Raw genomic sequence first — 21,392 nt, 5'->3', positions numbered from 1 at the left:
TAATCGGCATTAAGAGATATGGAACTAAAAGAGAATTGAGGTGAGTGCAAGGATGGCACATGCTGGAGAGGCTGGTGTTCTTATGTATAATTTGAATAAAACAATCTGATTTAGCAATGTAGTATTTACTGACTATTTATTTTCTGTTTCGTGATGTTAATACTTCAGTCTTTGGAAAAATATTCCGAACTTAATATGAGCACAATTCCCGTGTCGTCCAATGCAAGTACCTTGTTGCCTTTAGCAGGACAATTTAGTCTGCTGCATTGATCAGGTTCTCAAACATAGTTCACCTTCATTTTTTCAGGCAAGCTCTATATGGGACCGTGCCAGCTGTATCAAGATCTACAAAATCTGATGCATGATCTGAGTGTGGTGGGCCAGATTACGCAGCTTGTCGGTACTTTAAAAGGAAATTATCAGGTACGGTAAAAGTTTACCATACATCTATGAAAATGTTTTCTTTCCCCATAATGAAAACATTTTCACAAACCTTTTCTCTGTGACTTTGATTCAGTTAGCATTGTTTAGTTTAGTTTAGAGATACATCGTGGATACAGGCATTTTGGCCCACAGAGTCCGTGCCGCCCACTGATCCGTGTACACTTGCACTATCCTAAACACTGGGGACAATTTACAATCTTTACTAAAGCCAATTAACTTACAAACCTGTACATCTTTGCAATGTGGGAGGAAACTGGAGCACCCAGGGAAAACCCACACGGTCAGGGGGAAAATGTATAAACACCGTAAAGACAACACCCGTGGTCAGAATCAAACCCGGGTCTCTGGCGCTGTGAGGCAACAACCATACTGCTGCGCCACCGTGCCGTCCTTGTGTTATAAAAACAATGTTCCTTTAAGAGAATCATTGGAAGTAAATTTTGATTTTAGTATTAGTATAAAATGAATGACGCTAATTAAATGATCAATTTGGTTTATTTCCCATTTTTACTTTCCTTTGGATTCTGTGGAATTGAAAATCAGGAGTGATACAACAGTGGGCTGTATTGATTTCAACGTTGTGCACTGTTGTTAAACTTCTCCCTCCTCCACCACTGGTAAAATACATGCACATGGATAAGTTCATGAAAGTTTAGATGTTTTAGTTTAATTCTTCTGGTAAGTGTTATAGTGTGAAATTTCAGAAGCAGTATTTTTGGCACAGACCTCACTGCACTTGCACAGGGCGCGTTCAGGGATGCTAACTCTACAAGATTAGCTTGTACTTTGTGGAGCTAATTAGGGCAGGGTGAAATGCATCCCAAGACATGTGAATGGTTTGAGCAGAATTAAATAGATCGCTAACAAATATTTTTAACAGTTGATTAAACATAGAAACATAGAAACATAGAAATTAGGTGCAGGAGTAGGCCATTCGGCCCTTCGAGCCTGCACCGCCATTTAATATGATCATGGCTGATCATCCAACTCAGTATCCCGTACCTGCTTTTTCTCCATACCCTCTGATCCCCTTGGCAAGGGCCACATCTAACTCCCTCTTAAATATAGCCAATGAACTGGCCTCAACTACCCTCTGTGGCAGAGAGTTCCAGAGATTCACCACTCTCTGTGTGAAAAAAGTTCTCCTCATCTCGGTTTTAAAGGATTTCCCCCTTATTCTTAAGCTGTGACCCCTTGTCCTGGACTTCCCCAACATCGGGAACAATCTTCCTGCATCTAGCCTGTCCAACCCCTTTGAAGAATTTTGTAAGTTCCTATAAGATCCCCTCTCAGTTCTACAAACTCTAGAGAGTATAAACCAAGTCTATCCAGTCTTTCTTCATAAGACAGTCCTACATCCCAGGAATCAGTCTGGTGAACCTTCTCTGCACTCCCTCTATGGCAATAATGTCCTTCCTCAGATTTGGAGACCAAAACTGCACGCAATACTCCAGGTGTGGTCTCACCAAGACCCTATACAACTGCAGTAGAACCTCCCTGCTCCTATACTCAAATCCTCTTGCTATGAAAGCCAACATGCCATTCGCTTTCTTTACTGCCTGCTGCACCTGCATGCCTACCTTCAATGACTGGTGTACCATGACACCCAGGTCTCGCTGCATCTCCCCCTTCTGCTTCAATCGGCCACCGTTATAGATAATAATCTGCTTTCCCCCGTTTTTGCCACCAAAATGGATAACCTCACATTTATCCACATTAAACTGCATCTGCCAAACATTTGCCCACTCACCCAGCCTATCCAAGTCACCTTGCAGTCTCCTAGCATCCTCCTCACACCTAACACTGCCCCCCAGCTTAGTGTCATCCGCAAACTTGGAGATATGGCCTTCAATTCCCTCATCCAGATCATTAATATATATTGTAAATAGCTGGGGTCCCAGTACTGAGCCTTGCGGTACCCCACTAGTCACTGCCTGCCATTGTGAAAAGGACCCGTTTACTCCTACTCTTTGCTTCCTGTTTGCCAGCCAGTTCTCTATCCACATCAATACTGAACCCCCAATGCCATGTGATTTAAGTTTGTATACTAATCTCTTATGTGGGACCTTGTCGAAAGCCTTCTGGAAGTCCAGATACACCACATCCACTGGTTCTCCCCTATCCACGCTACTAGTTACATCCTCGAAAAATTCTATAAGATTCGTCAGACATGATTTACCTTTCGTAAATCCATGCTGACTTTGTCCAATGATTTCACCACTTTCTAAATGTGCTGCTATCCCATCTTTAATAACTGACTCTAGCAGTTTCCCCACTACCGGTGTTAGGCTAACTGGTCTGTAATTCCCCGTTTTCTCTCTTTAGTATAAGAATTTTCCTTGAGGGCATTGGATTAAATTCTGATTAACTGAGAGAGAAGCGATTTTAGAATTATGCCCGATAACAACGTTTAAAAGACATTTGGGCAGGTACATGGACAGGCAAGGTTTGGAATGATATGACCCAAACGCAGGAAGGTGGGACTAGTCTAAACGGGCATCTTGGTTGGCATGGGCAAGTTGGGCCAGAGGGGCTGTTTCCATGCTGTATGTCTATATCTTATTGTTAAAAATGATCAATTCAGCAAATTTGTCAAGAGAAAAGCATTGTGGAGAAATAATAAGATGAGTACAAAAGATACAGTCTATAAAGCTGATGCCACCTCTTTGAATGTGCCATTTGATTTGGCTCCATTACTTATTTTCTCAGTTAAGTAATCATTCAATTTACTACTCATAAATTGCTTGGACATTTCTTTCAGGCATCATATCCCAAACCATCATCTGCACCTTCTGCTAATCAGAATCAGAAACAGAATCAGACTTTATTCACCAAGTATGTTTTGCAACCTACGAGGAATTATCTGAACCCAGCAGGTTTTATCTCACGGAAACTGCAGCTTGGGGTTTTCCATTCAAGCTTTTTATTTCAACTCATGTTAACTAAACTTTGGGCCATCCAAAATTCTGCTTCACGTGCCCAAGCTTATGATATTGTATTTTCCCATCTACCCTATACATACTTTCAACACAAGAACGCAACAAAATAATGGCAGGAGTATGCAATCAGGTCTCTCAAGCCTGCCCCGCCATTCAGGATGATCGTGGCTGATCTATTCCCACCTCAATTCCTCTTCTGTGTCAGTTTGTCTAGGCCCTCCATTCTGAGCTTTCAAATTTTTATCTATCTCCACCTTAAATACATTTAGTTATCCAGCCTCCACAAACCTCTGAGGTCGGACGGTACAGTGGCACAGCAGTAGAGTTGCTGCCTCTGACCCGATTTCGATTCTGACTACAGGTGTTGTCTATATGCAGTTTGTAAGTTCTCCCAGGGACCACATGGGTTTTCTCCAGGTGTTCCAGTTTCCTCCCACATTCCAAAGATGTGCAGGTTTGCAGGTTAATTTCCTTCTGTAAATTGTAAATTGTCCCTAGTGTGTAAGATAGTGCTGGTGTGCGGGGTGATCGTTGGTCAGTGCGGACTTGGTGGACAGAAGGTCCTATTTCCATGCTGTTCCTCTAAAGTCAAAAGTAAAATTTAAAGTCTGCAGAAATGGAGTGATTTACTACCCTCTGTAAAAATAAATATCTATGCAACTGTTTTAAATGATCTCCTTATCTGGAAGCATTGTCCCCTCGTTCAAGCCTGACCTAGCAGTGAAAGCTTCTCTCCATCTTCTGTTTAGAATATTCATACCGTGCATTCAGAAAGTATTCAAATCCCTTCACTTTTCCACATTTTGTTACGTTACAGCCTTATTTCAAAATTGATTAAATTAATTTTTTGATCATCAATCTACATACAACACACCAGAATGAAGAAGCGAAAACAGGTTTTTAGAAATTTTTGCAATGTAATTAAGAATAAATAACTGAAATATCACATTTACATAAGTATTCAGACCCCCTTTGCTATGACACTCAAAATTGAGCTTAGGTCCATCCTGTTTCCATTGATCATCCTTGAGATGTTTCTAAAACTAGATTGGAGTCCACCAGTGGAAAATTAAATTGTATATGATTTGAAAAGGCACACACCTGTCTATTTAAGGTCCCACAGTTGACAGTGCATGTCAGAGCAAAAACCAAGCCATGAAGACGAAGGAATTGTCCGTAAACTTCTGAGACAGGATTGTGTCGAGATACAGATCTGGGGAAGGGTGTAAAACAATTTCTGCAGCATTGCAGGTCCCGAAGGGCACAGTGGCCTCCATCATTCTTAAATGGAAGAACTTTGGAACCACCAGGACTCTTCATAGAGCTGGCTGCCCAGCCAAACTGAGCAATCGGGGGTGAAGGGCCTTGGTCTGGGAGGTGACCAAGAACTCGATGGTCACTCTGACAGAGTTCCAGAGTTCCTTTGTGGTGATGGGAGAATCTTCCAGAAGGACAACTATATCTGCAGCACTCCACCAATCAGGCCTTTATCGTATGGAAGCCACTCCACGGTAAAAGGCACAGTACAGCCCGCTTGGAGTTTGCCAAAAGGCACCTAAAGGTCTCTCAGACCATGAGAAACAAGATTCTCTGGTCCGATGAAGCCAAGATTGAACTCTTTGGCCTGAATGCCAAGCATCACATCTGGAGATGCTGCCTGACCCGCTGAGTTACTCCAGCACTTTGTGTTTTTCTCAAAATTCCAGCATCTGCATTCCTTGTGTCTCTATTTTGCTGATCCACTGCGAAATACCCTCAGACTATGCCAACTTTGATGAAGTTCTCCATTCTCTGATGGGAGTTCTGTGAGACTCTCTCACTGCTCCCCCTCTGTAATTCTTCATAAGTCCGTAAGTCATAAGAGCTGAATTAGGCCACTCGGCCCAGCGAGCCTACTCCACCATTCAATCATGATGGACCTATCTTTGCCTCTCAACCCCATTCTCCTGCTTCTACCAATACCTCTGCCACCCGTACTAATCAAAAATCTGTCAATCTCCACCTTAAAATCTCAATCTCTGCCTCAATCTCCTACTAGACCTCCACAACCAATATATTCCACAGATTCACCACCCTCTGGCAAAATAAATTCCTCCTTATCTCCTTTCTAAAGGTGCGTCCTTTTGCTCTGAAGCTGTTCTGGTCTTAGACCCTCTTGCCTTAGATTTTCTCACGAGTGTAAACATCCACGTACCACCCTCTGACTAACTAAATTCTTGCTGCTCTCCTACTCTTCGATCAATCTGAGGATATGTCCTGACCCAAAATGTTTCCCTCCACAGATTCTTTCTGATCCGCTGAGTTCCTCCAAGACTTTTTGTTTTACTCAACATCCTTGTGTCTCCGGCTTATCATTCTTGTTTATTCCAGAATTTAAATGTGACTGTGAGCCAGGATTGGACAGCGGGTCTTCAGAAGCTTATATATAAAAAGGAAGAAGAAATCAGAGCTGCAGATCGTTGCCGAATTCAACTGCAGTTACCTGGAAAACCAGACAAGTTGGTATTTGTACCTATTTAACGTTTCTTGTGGGGATCCCAAAGGCATATTGGAATTGCCTTACATTTCATGTGTACCTGTTGAAATTGCAACCTTGCCAATGGATCATAAATTCTTTAAAGATTGGACCATAACTTACACACTTTTCCAAAATGTCCTTTTTGATGCATATTTACTTATTGTTCGTTGACAACCTTTGACAGTCATACTGTTTCAAATGCACTTTTGTTTGGGTAAGGCTAAAGCTGATATTTGGTGTTTGCTTTCTGTAAGTGTTAGACAGTGTTGTTAATATTGTTACTTTTGGATATCAACCTATTCCGTAAACTACATTAACTCTGTGTTCTTTGTGGTCATCGGGTTGCGCAGTGGTAGAGCTGCTGCCTTACAGTGCCAGAGACATGGGTTTGATCCTGACTATGGGTGCTGTCTGTGCGGAGTTTGCACGTTCTCCCCATGACCATGTGGGTTTTCTCTGGGTACTCCGGTTTCCTCCCACACTCCAAAGACTAAATTTGTAGGTTAATTGACTTCGGCAAAAATTGTAAATTGTCCCTTGTGTGTAGGATAGTGCTAGTGTATGGGGATTGGTGGTGATCGTGGGTTCGGTGAGCCAAAGGGCCTAGTTCCACGATATATCTCTAAACTAAACTAAAAAAATCAAGTGTCTCCTTTGAGGTTTATGGAGGATATAGCGAAATCTACAGAAAACAGTGCGGAAGGCCAAATGGGGAACTTTGAAATGACAAAATGCTGGAGTATCTCAGTGGGACAGGCAACATCTCCAGAGATGCTGCCTGTTCCGCTGAGTTACTCCAGCATTTTGTGTTTATCTTCGACTTAAACCAGCATCTGTAGTTCTTTCCTACAGACTTTGAAATGACCCTGGCCAACAGAATCAAAGAGATATTGCAAAACCTCCTATAAATAGATTGGAAGCAAGAGGGAAGCTAGAGGAAGAGTCGATCCCCTCTGGGATCAAAGGTGAAGGTTTTGTGTGGTCAGGATATGTGTGGTGTTCTGAATAAATATTTCACATTGTATTCACCAAAGGAGAAGGATGAAGAATAAGCGGAAGGGTATGCTAATGGTCTGGAACATGTTTGCATCTGCAAAGAGGAAGTGTTATTGATGCATATTAAGGTGGTCAAATCCCTAGGCCTGATGAAATCTATCCAGGGATGTTATGGAAAGCAATAGAGGAGATTGCTGAGGCTCTGACAGAGATTTTTGCACCGTCTTTAGCCATTGGTGAGGCATCAGAAGACTGAAGGGTAGCTAATGTTGCTCCCATATTCAAGAAGTGCAGTGAGGATAAGCCAGAAAACCACAGGCCTGCGAGCCTTATGTCAGATTTAGGGAAACTATTGGAAAACATTCTTATGGTGATAGGATTTCATTTTTGTTTAGCGATAAAGATTTTGATCAGGCTGTTTGAGCCACTGAGTACATGTCGACCATCGATCCTGCATACACTAGGTTTATCTTACATACTAGAGAAAAATTAAACCAATTAACCTGCGAACCTGTACATCTTTGGAATGCGGGAGGAAACCGGAGAACCTGGAGGAAACCCAGGTGGTTACAGAGAGAACGTAAAAGCACTGTACAGTCAACACACGTAGTCAGGACTGAACCCAGGTCTCTGGCGCTATTAGACAGTGACTCTACCACTACACTACTGTGCCGCCCTTGATTTATGATCTCTTGGAAAGGCAGGAACTGATTAGGGGGATGCAACGTGGTTTTGTGAATGGGAAATCCTGCAAATCTGATTGAGCTTTTTGGTGAGGATACTAAGACAATTAATGAAGACAGGGTGAAAGTCATAGTGTACATTGACCTTAGAAGTCTTTTAACAAAGACTGGCACAGTGGTGCAGCGGTAGAGTTGCTGCCTTACAGCCCCAGATTCGATCCTGACCACGGGTGATGCCTGTACGGAGATTGTACGTTCTCACTGTGACCACGTGGGTTTCCTCCGGGTGCTCCAGTTTCCTCCCAAATCCCAAAGACGTGCTGGTTTATAGGTTCATTAGCTTCTGTAAATTTCCCCTAGTGTTTAGGATAGTGCTAGTATAAGAGGTGATCGCTGGTTGGCATGGACTTGGTGAGCCAAAGCCTGGTTTTCACAATTTATCTCTGAAGTCTAGATAGGTTAGTCTACAAAGTTTAGGCACTTGAGATCAAGGTGTGTATGCAAACTGGATCCAAAGTTGGCTTGGTGATAAGAAGCAGAGGGTAGAGGTAGAGGGTTGTTTTTCTGACTGGGTCTGTATCCACTGGTGTACTACATGATCTAGGAAGGAACTGCAGTCTCTGGTTTACACTGAAGAGAGACGCAAAATGCGAGAGTTATTCAACGGGAGAAAAGGAATAGGTCATGTTTTGGGTCGAAACCCTTCTTCAAAGTGGTGTACCACAGGGATTGAGGGCTGAGACCATTGTTGCTTGTCATACATATAAACCCCCCACATGGATTAAAATGTCTTTAGTCTGATAAATACATTTGCTGATGACATGAAGATTGGTGGAGTTGTAGATAAGGAAGATGATTGCCTCAAAATACAAAGGGACATAGTGGGTTGGCTGGAAGGCTGGGCAGAGCAGCGGCAAATGGAGTTTCATCCAGGCAGTGTGATGTAATGCATTAGATGTAATAGAAAGGAACTGGAGATGCCGGTTTATTACCAAAGATAGACACAAAGTCCTGGAGTAACTCAGCGGGTCAGGCAGCATCTCTAGAGAAAAAGTATAGGGTTGTCTAATACTAGCAAGACATACACAATAAACTGCCTGGATCTTGGAAAAAAATGATGTATAGAGGAACCTGTAGGGTGTAAGTTCATAGCTCCCTGAAAATGGCAACAGAAAAGGACAGAGCTGTGAAGAAGGTCTTTGGCTTGCTTGTGGGCAAGAGTATTGAGTATATTAGTTGGGCCATCATACTGCTGCTGTACAAGACATTGGTTAGGCCACATGTGGAACATTGTGTGCAGTTTTGGTCACCACACTACAGGAAGGATGTTGTAGCCCTGGAGGAGATGTTGCCTAGAATGGCGGGCTGTAGGTACCTGTACAAGGAGCGATTGGATAGGCTGGCATTGTTCCCAATGGAGCACAGGAGGTTGAGGGGTGACCGGTTAGAGGTTTAGAAAATTATGAGTGGTAACGTTATGTGGATAGCCACCATCTTGTTCCAAGGGTAGAAGAGGCTAGAACTAGAGGACATAGGATTAAGGTGAGAGGGGAAAGATTCAAAGGAAATCTGAGAGGCAGGATTTTTTTCACACAGAGGGTAGCGGGTAGAGGGTATATGGAACAAGCTGCCAGAGGAGGTAGTAGGAATAAACATTCGGACGGTACATGGATAGAAAGGAATAAGAAGGATATGGGCTAAGTGAGGAAAATAGGATGGGTATAGATACTGTAGACACCTCAGTGGGCATGGACAAGTGGGGCCGAAGGGCCTGTTTCCATGCTGTACAACTCAATGACTCTGATATATGTGAAGTTTACTTTCTGTTTCAATTGTAAGTGAGGAAATCCAACAACATCGATTGGGAGCTCTGGGGCACAAATCCAGTGAAGGTTTAAATTCCTCAAAGGCGATGTACGTTTATTTTGAACATCATTTCATATTCCTGTTATGCTGCATGAGAATGAAAATGCTCTGGCAAAATTTGCAACAACATAAACCGTTTTGGGAAGAGATGTGGGCCAAAGAATTAATAACTCTTAAAGGACTTGAATGTTATCTCATTTCAAAGTCCGACATTTGTTTATTAAGTCTTCACTCTGAACATTTGGCCTCCTTAATAAAAATTCGCCAACATGGCCACCCGTGGAAGCCAAGTGTTTGGAAGCATTTGCCAGCTAAATCATGCATGTTCGGCGTGGCAGCTCCCACTGATCATTTAAAGGGGAATGGACAGACATCTGCTGATAAGAAAGACATTGGAAACGTATGTGTTCATGTCGCCAAAAAAAACAAAAAAACTCCCTAGCTTGCAAGAGCAATATTTAGCACAGTTTTTAAAGAGCAATACCACTTCAATTGTGAAGTGCCTAACCAAATGGACATCATATGTAGATGCATGTCTCAGTGCTTATTGATGTCAATGCTGCTATGTTAAATGGCCATGATTTTCTGTCTACTAATCTTGTCACTTTTCTTGTGATGGAGTTGACTGGTCCACAGTTTTATATTGGTCAAATATTGTTTTGCAGGTATGGGAATCCTTCTTTCTTCACTGCAGTTTTCAATACTTTCACTCCAGCAAATAAACTCTCCTGGATGAGTAGTTTACAGATGGCCAAACTGGCCCTTGGTAAGCGCTCGCAATCCAAAGATATGCCTTAATAATTATGTGTAGGAAGGAACCGCAGGTGCTGGTTTATATCGAAAATAGACACAAAATGCTGGAGTAACTCAGTGTCAAGCAGCATCTCTAGAGACAGAGCAGGTGATGTTTAGGTTCCGACAAGAAACGTCACCCATCCGCATTCTCCAGAGATGCTGTTTGACCCTTTTTTACCTCAGTATTATGTGTCTTTCTTGCCTTAATAATTAAATTAGTTCCCATTAACCTAGGATGACAAGATGTACAAACACCAAATGCACCAAACATTAAAGTCCAAATGCTTTCTCAATGCTGTGATTGTACAGAGCCCTCCATAGTGTTTGGGCCAAAGGCCCATCATTTATTTGTTTAAGAAAGAACTGCAGATGCTTGTAAATCGAAGGTAGACAAAAAATGCTAGAGTAACTCAGCGGGTGAGGCAACATCTATGGAGAGAAGGAATTGGAAATGTTTCATCTCGACCCGAAACGTCGCCAATTCCTTCTCTCCATAGATGCTGCCTCACCAGTGCTTCCACACCTCCAAAAGAAATTTCTTTAAACAGAATGCCACATTTCCCGGAATTTGATGGTATTTCCTGAAATTTTCAAAAATGCTTCCTGTGTGCCATTTGTTGTTGGGTTTTTTTCGGGGGCACACGTTAACTACACAAAGAAGAACTAGGCAAAACAAATCTATGTAACTACACTGTATCTGCCTGCTTCTGTTACTCACTTGTACAGTGTTATGCAAGGCAGCTTTCGTTGCCTCTAACAGCTTTCGTTGTCTTCGTTTTCTCAACCTGCTCTCATGTGGCTCAGTCTCTGCTCATTCTCCCTCCACTCTCCCTCCCTCCCTCTCTCTCTCCCCCTCCCTTCCCTTTCCCTCCCTTTCTCTCTACTTCTCTTTGTCCCTCCCCTTCTCATTCTCCCTCTCTCCCTCCCTCTCTTCCCCTCTTTCCCTCCCCCTCCCCCTCACTCTCTCTCTTCCTCCCTCCCCCCCCCTTTCCCTCCCTCCCTCCCTCTCTCCCCTTCTTTCTCCTTCCCTTCCTTTCTCCTCCCCTCCCTCTCTCTCCCTCTCCTCTCCTTCCATCTCTCCCTCCTTCCTTTCCACCCTCCCTCCCTCTCTCCTTCCTCCCCTCCCTCTCTCCCTCTCTCCTCTCTCTCTCCTCTCTCCCCTCCTTCCTCTCTCCTTCTGTCCACCTCTCCCTCTTTCTCCACCCCTCCCTCTCTCAGCCCCTTCAGTCCATCCACCATTCTGTAAAATCACGGCCAATCCCAATGTAACTGCAATCCCACCGTCCACTGGTAACATTTCACCACTCGGCTTATCCAGAATTCTACCACTGCCTGAAATATAATCTTCCACTGAGAAAGAGAATCCCAAAGACTCATTGTTGTGTCCCAAGCATTATGGTGCCCTGAAATGGGGGGACTATGTATAAACACTGCTGTAATTTCTACATAGTGAAACAAAAATGTATAAAAATGGCCTTTATTATAATCTGACAATGTGCACTTTAACCACATGTGATTTTTTTTTTCTATTATAAATCTCAAATTGTGGAGTACAGAGACAAATAAATAAATGATGGGTCTTTACCCCAAACATTATGGAGGGCACTTTGCTTCAACAATCTCTTTTGGCAACTCATTCCATTTACCCTCTGTGTAAAATCCTGCATCTCAGAGCTCCTTTAGAAATGTCACCTCTCGTCTTAAAACCATGTCCATATTTTATATTACAGTTGTATAAGATGTTGATGAGGCCACACTTGGAGCATTGTGTTCAAATTTGGTCAGCCTGCTGTAGGAGAGATGCCTTTAAGGTGAAAGAATGCAGAGCTGATTTACAAAGATGTTGCCAGGACTCATGGGCCTGAGCTATCGGGAGAAGTTTGGCAGACTATGATTTTATTCATTGGAGCGCAGGAGGCTGACTAGGCAAACGCTAAGTCTTTTTTCCCCAGAGTTGGGGAATTAAGAAATAGAGGGCATGGGTTTAAGGTGAGAGGAGCAAGTTTTAATAGGAACCTGTGCAGTAATTCTTTCACACAGAGGGTGGTGGGTATATAGGGAACAAGTTGCCCGAGGATGTAGTTGAGGTAGGTACAATAACAATAATTTTAAAACATTTGGACAGATACATAGATAGGCAAGGTTTGGAAGGGAAAATGCCAACACGTGCAACGTGGCCTCTTTGCTGGCAGTTGGGCCGAATGGCCTGTTTCCATGCTGAATAATTCTAAGACCTCATGCAAAACATGTAAAGACTTAAAGTATTTAGGTAAACCTTTACTTCTTTTAATTATCAAATTTGTAATGTAACATTGTCCTTTGAGTAAAATACAAAGTCCTGGAGGAATTCAGCAGGTCGGACAACATTAGTGGAGGGATTGGGCAGTTGATGGTTTGAGTTGGGTCCCATCTTCAGACCTACCTAGCCGACCAGTCTGAAGACAGGTCCCAATCCAAAAAATCACCTGTACATTCCCTCTCCAGATGCTGCCTGACCTGCTATGTTCCTCCAACTCTTTGTGTTTTGCACAAGATTACAGCACCTGCAGTCTCTTGTGCCTGCACTTAACGCTGACCTTTGATGACGTTCAGTTGCAAATAGATGTCAGAATATGGAAAATTACCAACAGCAACCTTTCTGTTCCACTCTGTCCCTTTCTCTGCCCCTGAAATAGCTGAGGAAAACCAGCTGGGCTGGTACTGTGCCGAGGATGATGGGAAAGAAATAAAGCACCAGAAACGCCCCCTTCTTGTCAGATACATGCCTGTCACCATGTCAAAGCTTCAGGAGTTCAAGGTGAGCTGTTAAAGTTCAAGTTTTATGTTTATCGGACTTGCGACCTATTTATCTATAAACATTATTCAGAAATCAATGCTCCCCAATCCAATGGCCAGAGACAACTTCACCTGTGGGAAGGCCTGCCTTCCAAGGATAGGCCTAGTCAGCCACAGCAGGAAAAGCAACTGCAGATGAAACATTCCCCTCTCCAAGCAGGACGACAACAAAGCTGCACCATCATCTCTTGCAGATGGACAAATACTAATCATAACCATTTATAAATAAGTAGGAGAGCACTGCAGATGCTGATTTCTACCAAAGATAGACACAAAATGCTGGTATAACTGGGGTGGCACAGTGGCGCAACGGTAAAGTTGCTGCTTTACAGCTGCCTTACAGCGGCAGAGATCCAGCTTCAATCCTGACTATGGGTGCTGCCCGTACGGAGTTTGTATGTTCCCCCTGGTTTTCTCCAGGTGCTTCGGTTTCCTCCTACGCTCCAAAGACGTGCAGGTTTGTTGGTTAATTGGCTTCTATAAATCGTCCCAGTGTGTAGGATTGAAATAGTGTACGGGTGATCGTTGAAAAGAACCCATAAATTATATGTTGTGGCGCATGTTAACAAGCAACCTTTATCTTTCAATAGATTTGTACAAACGATGGAGCAAATTGTGTAACACAGCTTGGGCCCAGGTGTGACATTTAAGACGCTTTTGGATAGGCACATAGATATGAAGGGAGGTGGATCACATGCAGACAGAGGAGATTAGTTCATTTGCGTCTCATGTTCAGCACAAACATTGTGGGCTGATGGGCCTATTCCTGTGCTGTACTGTTCTCTGTTCAGGAAATTCTTTAGTAAAAATAAAAGTGCTGGAAGTATTCAACAGGTCAGGCGGCATCTGTGGAGAGGGAAACAGATTAATGTTTCATGTCATCGTGATGTCATGTCTGGCGGGACAGGCTCTAGATGTCACAAGCAACATCCTCACAATATGTGGAATTCATTGCCACAGATTGCTGTGGAGGCCAATCTTTGGGTACTTTTAAAGCAGACGTTGACAGGTTCTTAATTAGTAAGGTCATCAAACGTTATGGGGAGAAGGCAGAAGAATGGGGTTGAGAGAGAAAGATAGATCAACCATGATTGACTCGATGGGTCGAATGGCATATTCTGCTCATATTACCAATGAACTTATCACGCATTTGGCCATCCTTTTACTTACACACTATGTTGGGCACTGCAGACATGTCGGATGTGGTTGTACATGTCGTAGCACAACAGGGCACATGGAGACATTTAAGGACTAAGGGACTCATCATGCAAGTCCAAAGGTAAAATAATGTTGGAGCTTCCACTTGCACCACATTGGCACGTTGCTGTAAAATATACAGACGTACAATAAAGACAGGATTGACCAGTCAGTTTAATCAGATTTCTGACATTAACTGCAAAGCTTGGTGGCTTCAAGCAATGTCAAACATAAATATGTTTGCAGATACGCCAATGGTGTTTAAGCGGCTTTTGGATAGGCACATGGACATGCAGTGAATCGAAGGATATGGATCACGTGCAGGCAGTAGAGATTAGTTTAACTTGGCATCATGTTTGACATGGACATTGCAAACTGAAAGACCTGTTCCTATGTTGTACTGTTCTATGTTCTATATATTTTAAAGCTGGCATTTTATTATCCAGGTTGAATGTGCTGTTCATAACCCCGAATGCTGTAATGCATCTGATGCACCAAACTCATTCTCCATGGAACATGGGTATTTGTGGGTAAGTCTGCTGCGGATAGGTGAGAATTATTTAAAGTCATGTCGAAATATAACATATCCTCATTCTCCTGAGGATAAGGTTTGGTGTGGAAGTTTCATGCAATGTTTCCTGTGTGTACTCACAAGAGCTTACACGGGTGGCATGGTAGCGCAGAGGTAGAGTTGCTGCCTTACAGTGCCAGAGACCCAGGTTCAATCTTGACTATGGGTGTTGTCTGTACGGAGTTTGTACGTTCTCCCCGTGACTTACGTGGGTTTTCTCCTGGCGCTCCAGTTTCCTCGCACACTCCAAAGACGTACAGGTTTGTAGGTTAGTTGGCTTGGTATAATAGTAAATTGTCCCTAGTGTGTGTATGATAGTGTTAGTGTGCGGGGATAACTGGTCAGCGAGGACTCAGTGGGCTGAAGGGCCTGTTTCCGAGCCATATCTCCAAACTAAAGTAAACTAAACAGTTCAATTTACCAATCAAGACATCATTCCAAGGTCTGCCTAAAATGTTTTCTTGCATCACCTTGTCACTTTAAATCTGTTCCTTCTGGTTATTGAAGCAATTTCTCTCTGTAAGCCATAAGTAATTTTAAACTGAAGACACAATAAACTGCAGATTCCGGAATCGAGCAGAAAACAAAGTACAGATGTGTTTAAGACTGATGTGTTCAAAATTATTAAAATAACCCAGTAGGTCAGGCAATATCCGTGGAAGGAATAGATTGTGGAAGCATTTTGGATCAGGACCCTTCTTCAGACTCAAAGAAGAAGAAAAAGGGTTCCAACCTGAAACCTTGCCTCTCCATTCTCTACATGGCTGCTGCCTCACCCGCTGAGTTATTTTAGTAAATTTAAACACCTCAGTGAAATCCCCAGGTCTTGGCTCCACAGAGAACAGATCTACTTTGTCTTGACAGCCACGCGCCTGTGATTCCACATCCTGTAAATCACAGATAGACACAAAATGCTGGAGTAAATCAGTGGGTCCCCAGCATCTCCCTGTCCTGGGCCTCTTCCACTGTCAGAGTAATTTTGCCTACTCACTCCAAAGCCTTCACACCTCTCTTAAAGGTTAGTCTCCAGACTGGACTCGTGCCATCAGCTGGTGCCGAGCTCCATGGTTCAATGGTACTTTATTGTCACGGGTACCTAATATGATTTTCTTAATTCTTCTTATGCATACAGTTCAATGGCAATCCTGCTATACATTAGGCATGATCATACTAAACTAATGTGTTACATTACTACCAGGCATTTGTTTTTCTTTAACTCTCTGCTTAAAAAACCTCACGATCTCATATGTGTTTTGAACTGTTTTGTTAAACCTGTCCTGAAAGATTTCTCTTTTTCTGTCCCTGCTCTGAAACTTGGCGATACAACAGGTACTGATTCTCTTCACCTCCTTATCATCATCTGTCTCTGTACAAATCTCTGCACTGAGTGCATCTGCTTTGTGAGGTCTGTTGCAATCACACGCATTGTTGATCACTCTTCCAGGTTTTGTCACGTCTGTAGATTCCTAATTAATATTATAGATATTTGAAATCGTAGTCGGTGGTCTGGTTGTATATTCTGGGAAGGTTGAGTGGAGATCCCGCCGTATGTTCTTTTTTAAGTTTTGTTTACAGTCACGTGTACCGAGGTACAGTGAAAAGCGCTTTTGTTGTGTGCTAACCAGTCAGCGGAAATACTATATATAATTACAATCGAGCCATCCACAGTGTACAGATACAGGATAAAGGGAATAACGTATAGTGCAGGATAAAGTCCAGTAACATCCAATGAGTTAGATGGTAGCTCAGGTCCACTCTCTAGTTGGCGAGAGGATGATTCAGTTTTCTGATAACAGCTGAGAAGGAACTGTCCCTGAATCTGGAGGTGTGCATTTTCACACTTCTGTACCTCTTGCCTGGTGGTTATCCTGATGGTTCCACTCTGGTTATTACAGCTCTCTCTTCCATCCTTAAGGTAGTATTGTGTCCAAGCTGCTCTTATTTCTATGGGCTTCGATCTTACTAACAGGCTTAAAGTGTGGAAATATATCAAATGCATTTTGCCAACATCTGCTTGCTTTAATCCACCCTCTCTGTAACTTCATTGAAAAGAAAATCTCCTTCAAGTTTATCAAATACAATTTGTCCTTGAGTGTATTGTCATTGAGAGCAGCACAGTGACGCAGTGGTAGAGTTGCTGTCTTTCAGCATTAGAGACCCTGGTTTGATCCTAACAATGGGTACTGTCTGTACAGAGTTTATACGTTCTCCCTGTGTCCGTTCTCCCCAGGTGCTCCGGTTTGCTCCCACACTCCAAAGACATACAGGTTTGTAGTTTAATTGGCTTCTGTACATTGTCCCTAGTGAGTAGGATCAAGCTAGTGGATGATCGCTGGCTGGCACAGATTCAGTGGGCTGAAGGGCTTATTTCCACGCCAATTCACTGAAGTCTAAAAAATAAAGTCTAAAAGTATACCTGTCAAAATGCCCAATATATTAATCCTAGATTTTTCTTCCTAATGCCTTCCTCACCATCATAGCAGCACAGTGGTAGGGCTAGTAGAGTCACTGCCTCACAGCTGCAGTGACCCAGGTTCAGTCCTGACCTCTGGTGCTGTCTATGTGGACTTTGAATGTTCTCCTTGTGACTGCGTGGGTTTCCCCTAGACGCTCCGGTTTCCTCCCACAATCCAAAGATGTGCGCATTGGAAGGTTAATTGGCCTCTGTATATTGCCCCTGATGATGGGGTAGAACCTGAAGGGAGGTGATGGGAATGTATGAAGAATATGTGGGATTCACGTACATGGGAACTTGAAGGACAGCACAGACATGGTGGGCCAAAGGACCTATTTACGAGACATGTGACACTCAAGTGACTGGTCAAGTGACAAGTGCGGATATGCAGTCTGTCACCTTCATAGTAAATGCTGAACATAATGCAAGCAAGCTTCCGCACAGTGTGGCAGTGGTAGAGCTGCTCCCTCACAGCGCCAGTGTGTACAGAGTTTGTATATTCTCTCTGTGACTGCGTGGGATTTCTCTGTGTGCTCCAGACATACAGGTTTGTAGGTCAATTGGCTTCGGTAAAATTGTAAATGGTCCGTAGTGTGTAGGATAGTGCTAGTGTACGGGGTGATTGCTAGTCGGCATGGCCTTGGTGAGCCGAAGGGCCTGTTTCCGTGCTGTATCTCTAAAGTCTGTAACCGAAAAGCTTTCATTTTTCTTTGAACAGTGTAATATTACGCATCCTCTGTACTAACCTAACATCTAAGGATGGCTTGAAGACTCTGGCACAACTTCTACAAACTACCAACACACTTCCTTCTGTGGTCTTGGCTGCATCTCATCTGGACCAAATTGCATTCATATTAATGGTGTCAGCTTGTACCTCCGTTCATTATTATCTGGTCCAGTATGTCACCAACCTTCTCATTCTACACCATAACTTCATCATCTGATTTATTTTGTTTTGATTATACCCTCTTTCTCCCTCCACTCCCCCCCCAAAATCACTTTGTAGGAAAGTACTAAGTCAGTGCTCAAATTAACTCATTGAATTCGCCCATTGCTTCATTACAATTTTGCCCGGCAGATTTTGAATCTTTAGCAAACTTTGCAAAATATTGACCTGCATGACAATCACAAAGGCTCTTCCCAATTATAGTGCAAAAATATCAATTTATGTATAGTTTTTATAGAAAACCTCACATTTTCACAGATAATTGATAATATTTTGCCTTACATTGCACATGCATGCAGGAGGACAAAATATTTTATTGGTAAAAAAAAAAAAAAATCAATAGTTTCTACAGACACTTAATTATAAATACATTTAAGTTTTTTACTGAAAATGTAACTAGGATTTTGGAAATTCCATTTAACTAATGAGACTAGTTTATAAAAACAGCAATATTTAAAACTTAATTTTGTTGAGTAATTAAAAATGCATCTGAATATCAGGCAACTCAGTATTTCAGGTTAGACACAAAATGCTGGAGTAACTCAGCGGGACAGGCAGCATCTCTGGAGAGAAGGAATGGCTAACGTTTCGGGTCGAGTCCCTTCTTCAGATATTTCAAGATGCACTTGAATAGCAGACAGCATGGTTCAGAGACTGCTGAGTTTTCTATGGAATGAGTAAATCTGCCTTCTCTCCATCTTACATTCTGAACGGAACATATATTGAGTTTTAGTTGCATTGATTTTGGTTTATTTTTGATAAGACAGTGAAATGTGAGAGGAGTGAAATGTAAAGCCAGATGGGAGGATGTGGGTGGAAGGGGACAATTAGTTGTTGGAGGGGAGGGGAAAGGGAGCAGGATAGTAGGAGAAATGTATGGACATTACAGGTAAAAAAATATTTACAATAGATTGTGAAAGTAACCACATTTCTAGGTATCCAACTCCCTTGTTTCATTGAGCAGATTGGAAGCTGCACAAATCAAATGGGGCAGATCACCATCGTCGCACTTCACAACTCCAATCCGAAAGTCATCGAATGCTTCAACGTTGAGTCTCGTATACTGGCCATGGCATATGTGCCATGTGAAGACAGACCCAAAAATGCCAAAGTCTTTCCCGACTCCGAAGCTGCAACTTCAAAAGCCACTGAGAGCCCAACGATCTGTCTTGGAATGGAGGAAGGCAGGTGAGAACGAAAGTGATTAGATATGAAAACATTTCAGTGTTTGGTATAAAGGGTGCACCGATTCTAACTGGTTACACTTTGTTTCTTACCAAACAGGACAAATAAAAATTAAAATCAACACATTGCTAAACCTGTAATGACACCAGATTCGCCCACCGACCTGCGATCTTTCTATGGAACACTAATTGTTCGTTATTTAAAAAGCTACCCAAATGCTAGGGTAATCTGTGGTTATTAATATTATCATTTGTCCACTTTATTTAAAGAACTATACAGCCAATTTTTACTTGCCTGGTCTTTACTGAGATAGAGTCATACAGTGTGGAAACAGGTCCTTGGGCCCAACTTTCCCATGCCATGCTGGGCAACATGTCCCATCTACACAAGTTCCACCTGTCTGCGAATGGCCCATATCCCTCTAAACCTATACAATCCATGTCCGTGTCTAAATGTTTCTTAAACATTGTGATAGTACTTGCCTCAACTACCTCCCCTGGCAACTGATTCCATATATCCACCACCCTTTGTGTGAAAAAGTGACATAGATGAGTGGAATGAATGGATGCTCCGATGCATGTGTAGCCAGTCCTGTGAATTTAAAAGATGAGTTCACTTGCTGGTGTGTGTCCGTGCCAGTCGCAGGACAGGCAAACCTTGCTCTTTAATCTGGGGAGGAATTTCTCACAGCCGCAATAACTTGACTGTTTCTTCTCACTCACTATCAATTTCTTAAGGCAGATTAACTTGGGGAGATGGTGGAAATCAGAAATAACAATTGGCCCAGGTTTTATAGTTTTAGTGTTCATGCCGCTCAATTAAAGATGTCTCTGAAACTTAGGCAGGATTTTTAAGAGAAAAATACTGCGGGATAGAGCCCAAAATGAACTATTCGCTATAGAAAACTTTATATACAGGGTTCTTACCCCTTTTAATGTAAAAATATAAGGTACATACCTTTAATTGTGACATGGCGAGAGGTTGAAATTTAATATATACCTTTTGGGGGTCTTCCAATTTTCCGTAGATGATGGCTGGGGATGGATTGTAAAAATGTGTGTTTCTAAACAGCGCCAGAATCGAAATTTCAATACAACATTACAATCTCCTATATAAAGGTGTATAATCATAGAATGACACAAAATGTTGGTTACTCAGTGGGTCAGGCAGATATACCAGTATCTGTAGTTCACTTGTTATTATGTAATGAGTTTAGTTTCATTTAGTCTAGAGATACAGTGTGGAAGCAGGCCCTTTGGCCCACCGAGTCCACACAACCAACAATCCCCCATACCCTAGTTCCATCCCACAGACTAGGGACAATTTTACAGAATCCAATTAACCTGCAAACTTGCACGTCTTTGGAATCTGGGGGAAAACCTCACACGGTCCCAAGAAGTACCTGGGGAAACCACACACGGTCCCAAGAAGAACGTACAACTCCTTACAGACAACACCCGTAGTTAGGATTGAACCCCGGGTCTCTGACGCTGTAAGGCAGCAACTCTACCGCTGCACCACTGTGCGAGATTTGTGTCCCTTTAGTACAGAAATGCGGCCTGCATTGAAACCCTTTCATCCTGACACTTTGAGATTAAACCATTCTCAGCCAACGTAACTGAGAAATCCAAATAATGGTACAAGAAGCTCTTGTACAAACTGGCCTTGAACACTACAGCCTTGTTTAGACTGGATGCCTCCCATCTCATCAGAAGATCTTTGGCAAAGTTCCATCTCAAGATGTGAGGCTTTCAATGTCAGGATGACATAAACTCTCTTTCATAGTTTCACATTTTCTAATCAAAGGCTTTTTTTCCTACTTTTGTTGAGTATTTTCTGTTTACCCACTTAGTGGCATAAAGTTTTATTGATTTCATGTAGCATTGTCCTCTAAAATAAAGCCTGTTTTCATCGTGTGCTGTGAAGTATTGAAAAATTACAATCTAAAAGACAACATACAGC

At 42.6% G+C, this 21,392-nt stretch overlaps 1 protein-coding gene across 1 annotated transcript in view; it reads left to right on the top strand.

The window, feature by feature from the left end:
* The window catches only part of arhgef10 (Rho guanine nucleotide exchange factor (GEF) 10), a 269,667-nt gene that overhangs the window by 187,924 nt on the left and 60,351 nt on the right, over positions 1-21,392 (top strand). Inside the window, 6 exon segments of the mRNA XM_055636192.1 lie at positions 308-423; positions 5,754-5,881; positions 10,112-10,212; positions 12,917-13,038; positions 14,720-14,803; positions 19,210-19,433. Of these exon segments, the coding sequence (XP_055492167.1) occupies positions 308-423; positions 5,754-5,881; positions 10,112-10,212; positions 12,917-13,038; positions 14,720-14,803; positions 19,210-19,433 (775 nt within the window).

Source organism: Leucoraja erinacea, chromosome 5 (assembly GCF_028641065.1).
Source record: "Leucoraja erinacea ecotype New England chromosome 5, Leri_hhj_1, whole genome shotgun sequence".
In the NCBI taxonomy this organism is placed as follows: Eukaryota; Metazoa; Chordata; class Chondrichthyes; order Rajiformes; family Rajidae; genus Leucoraja; species Leucoraja erinaceus.
Note: the sequence above shows the minus strand (reverse complement) of the source record. Positions and strands in the feature narration are given on the sequence as shown.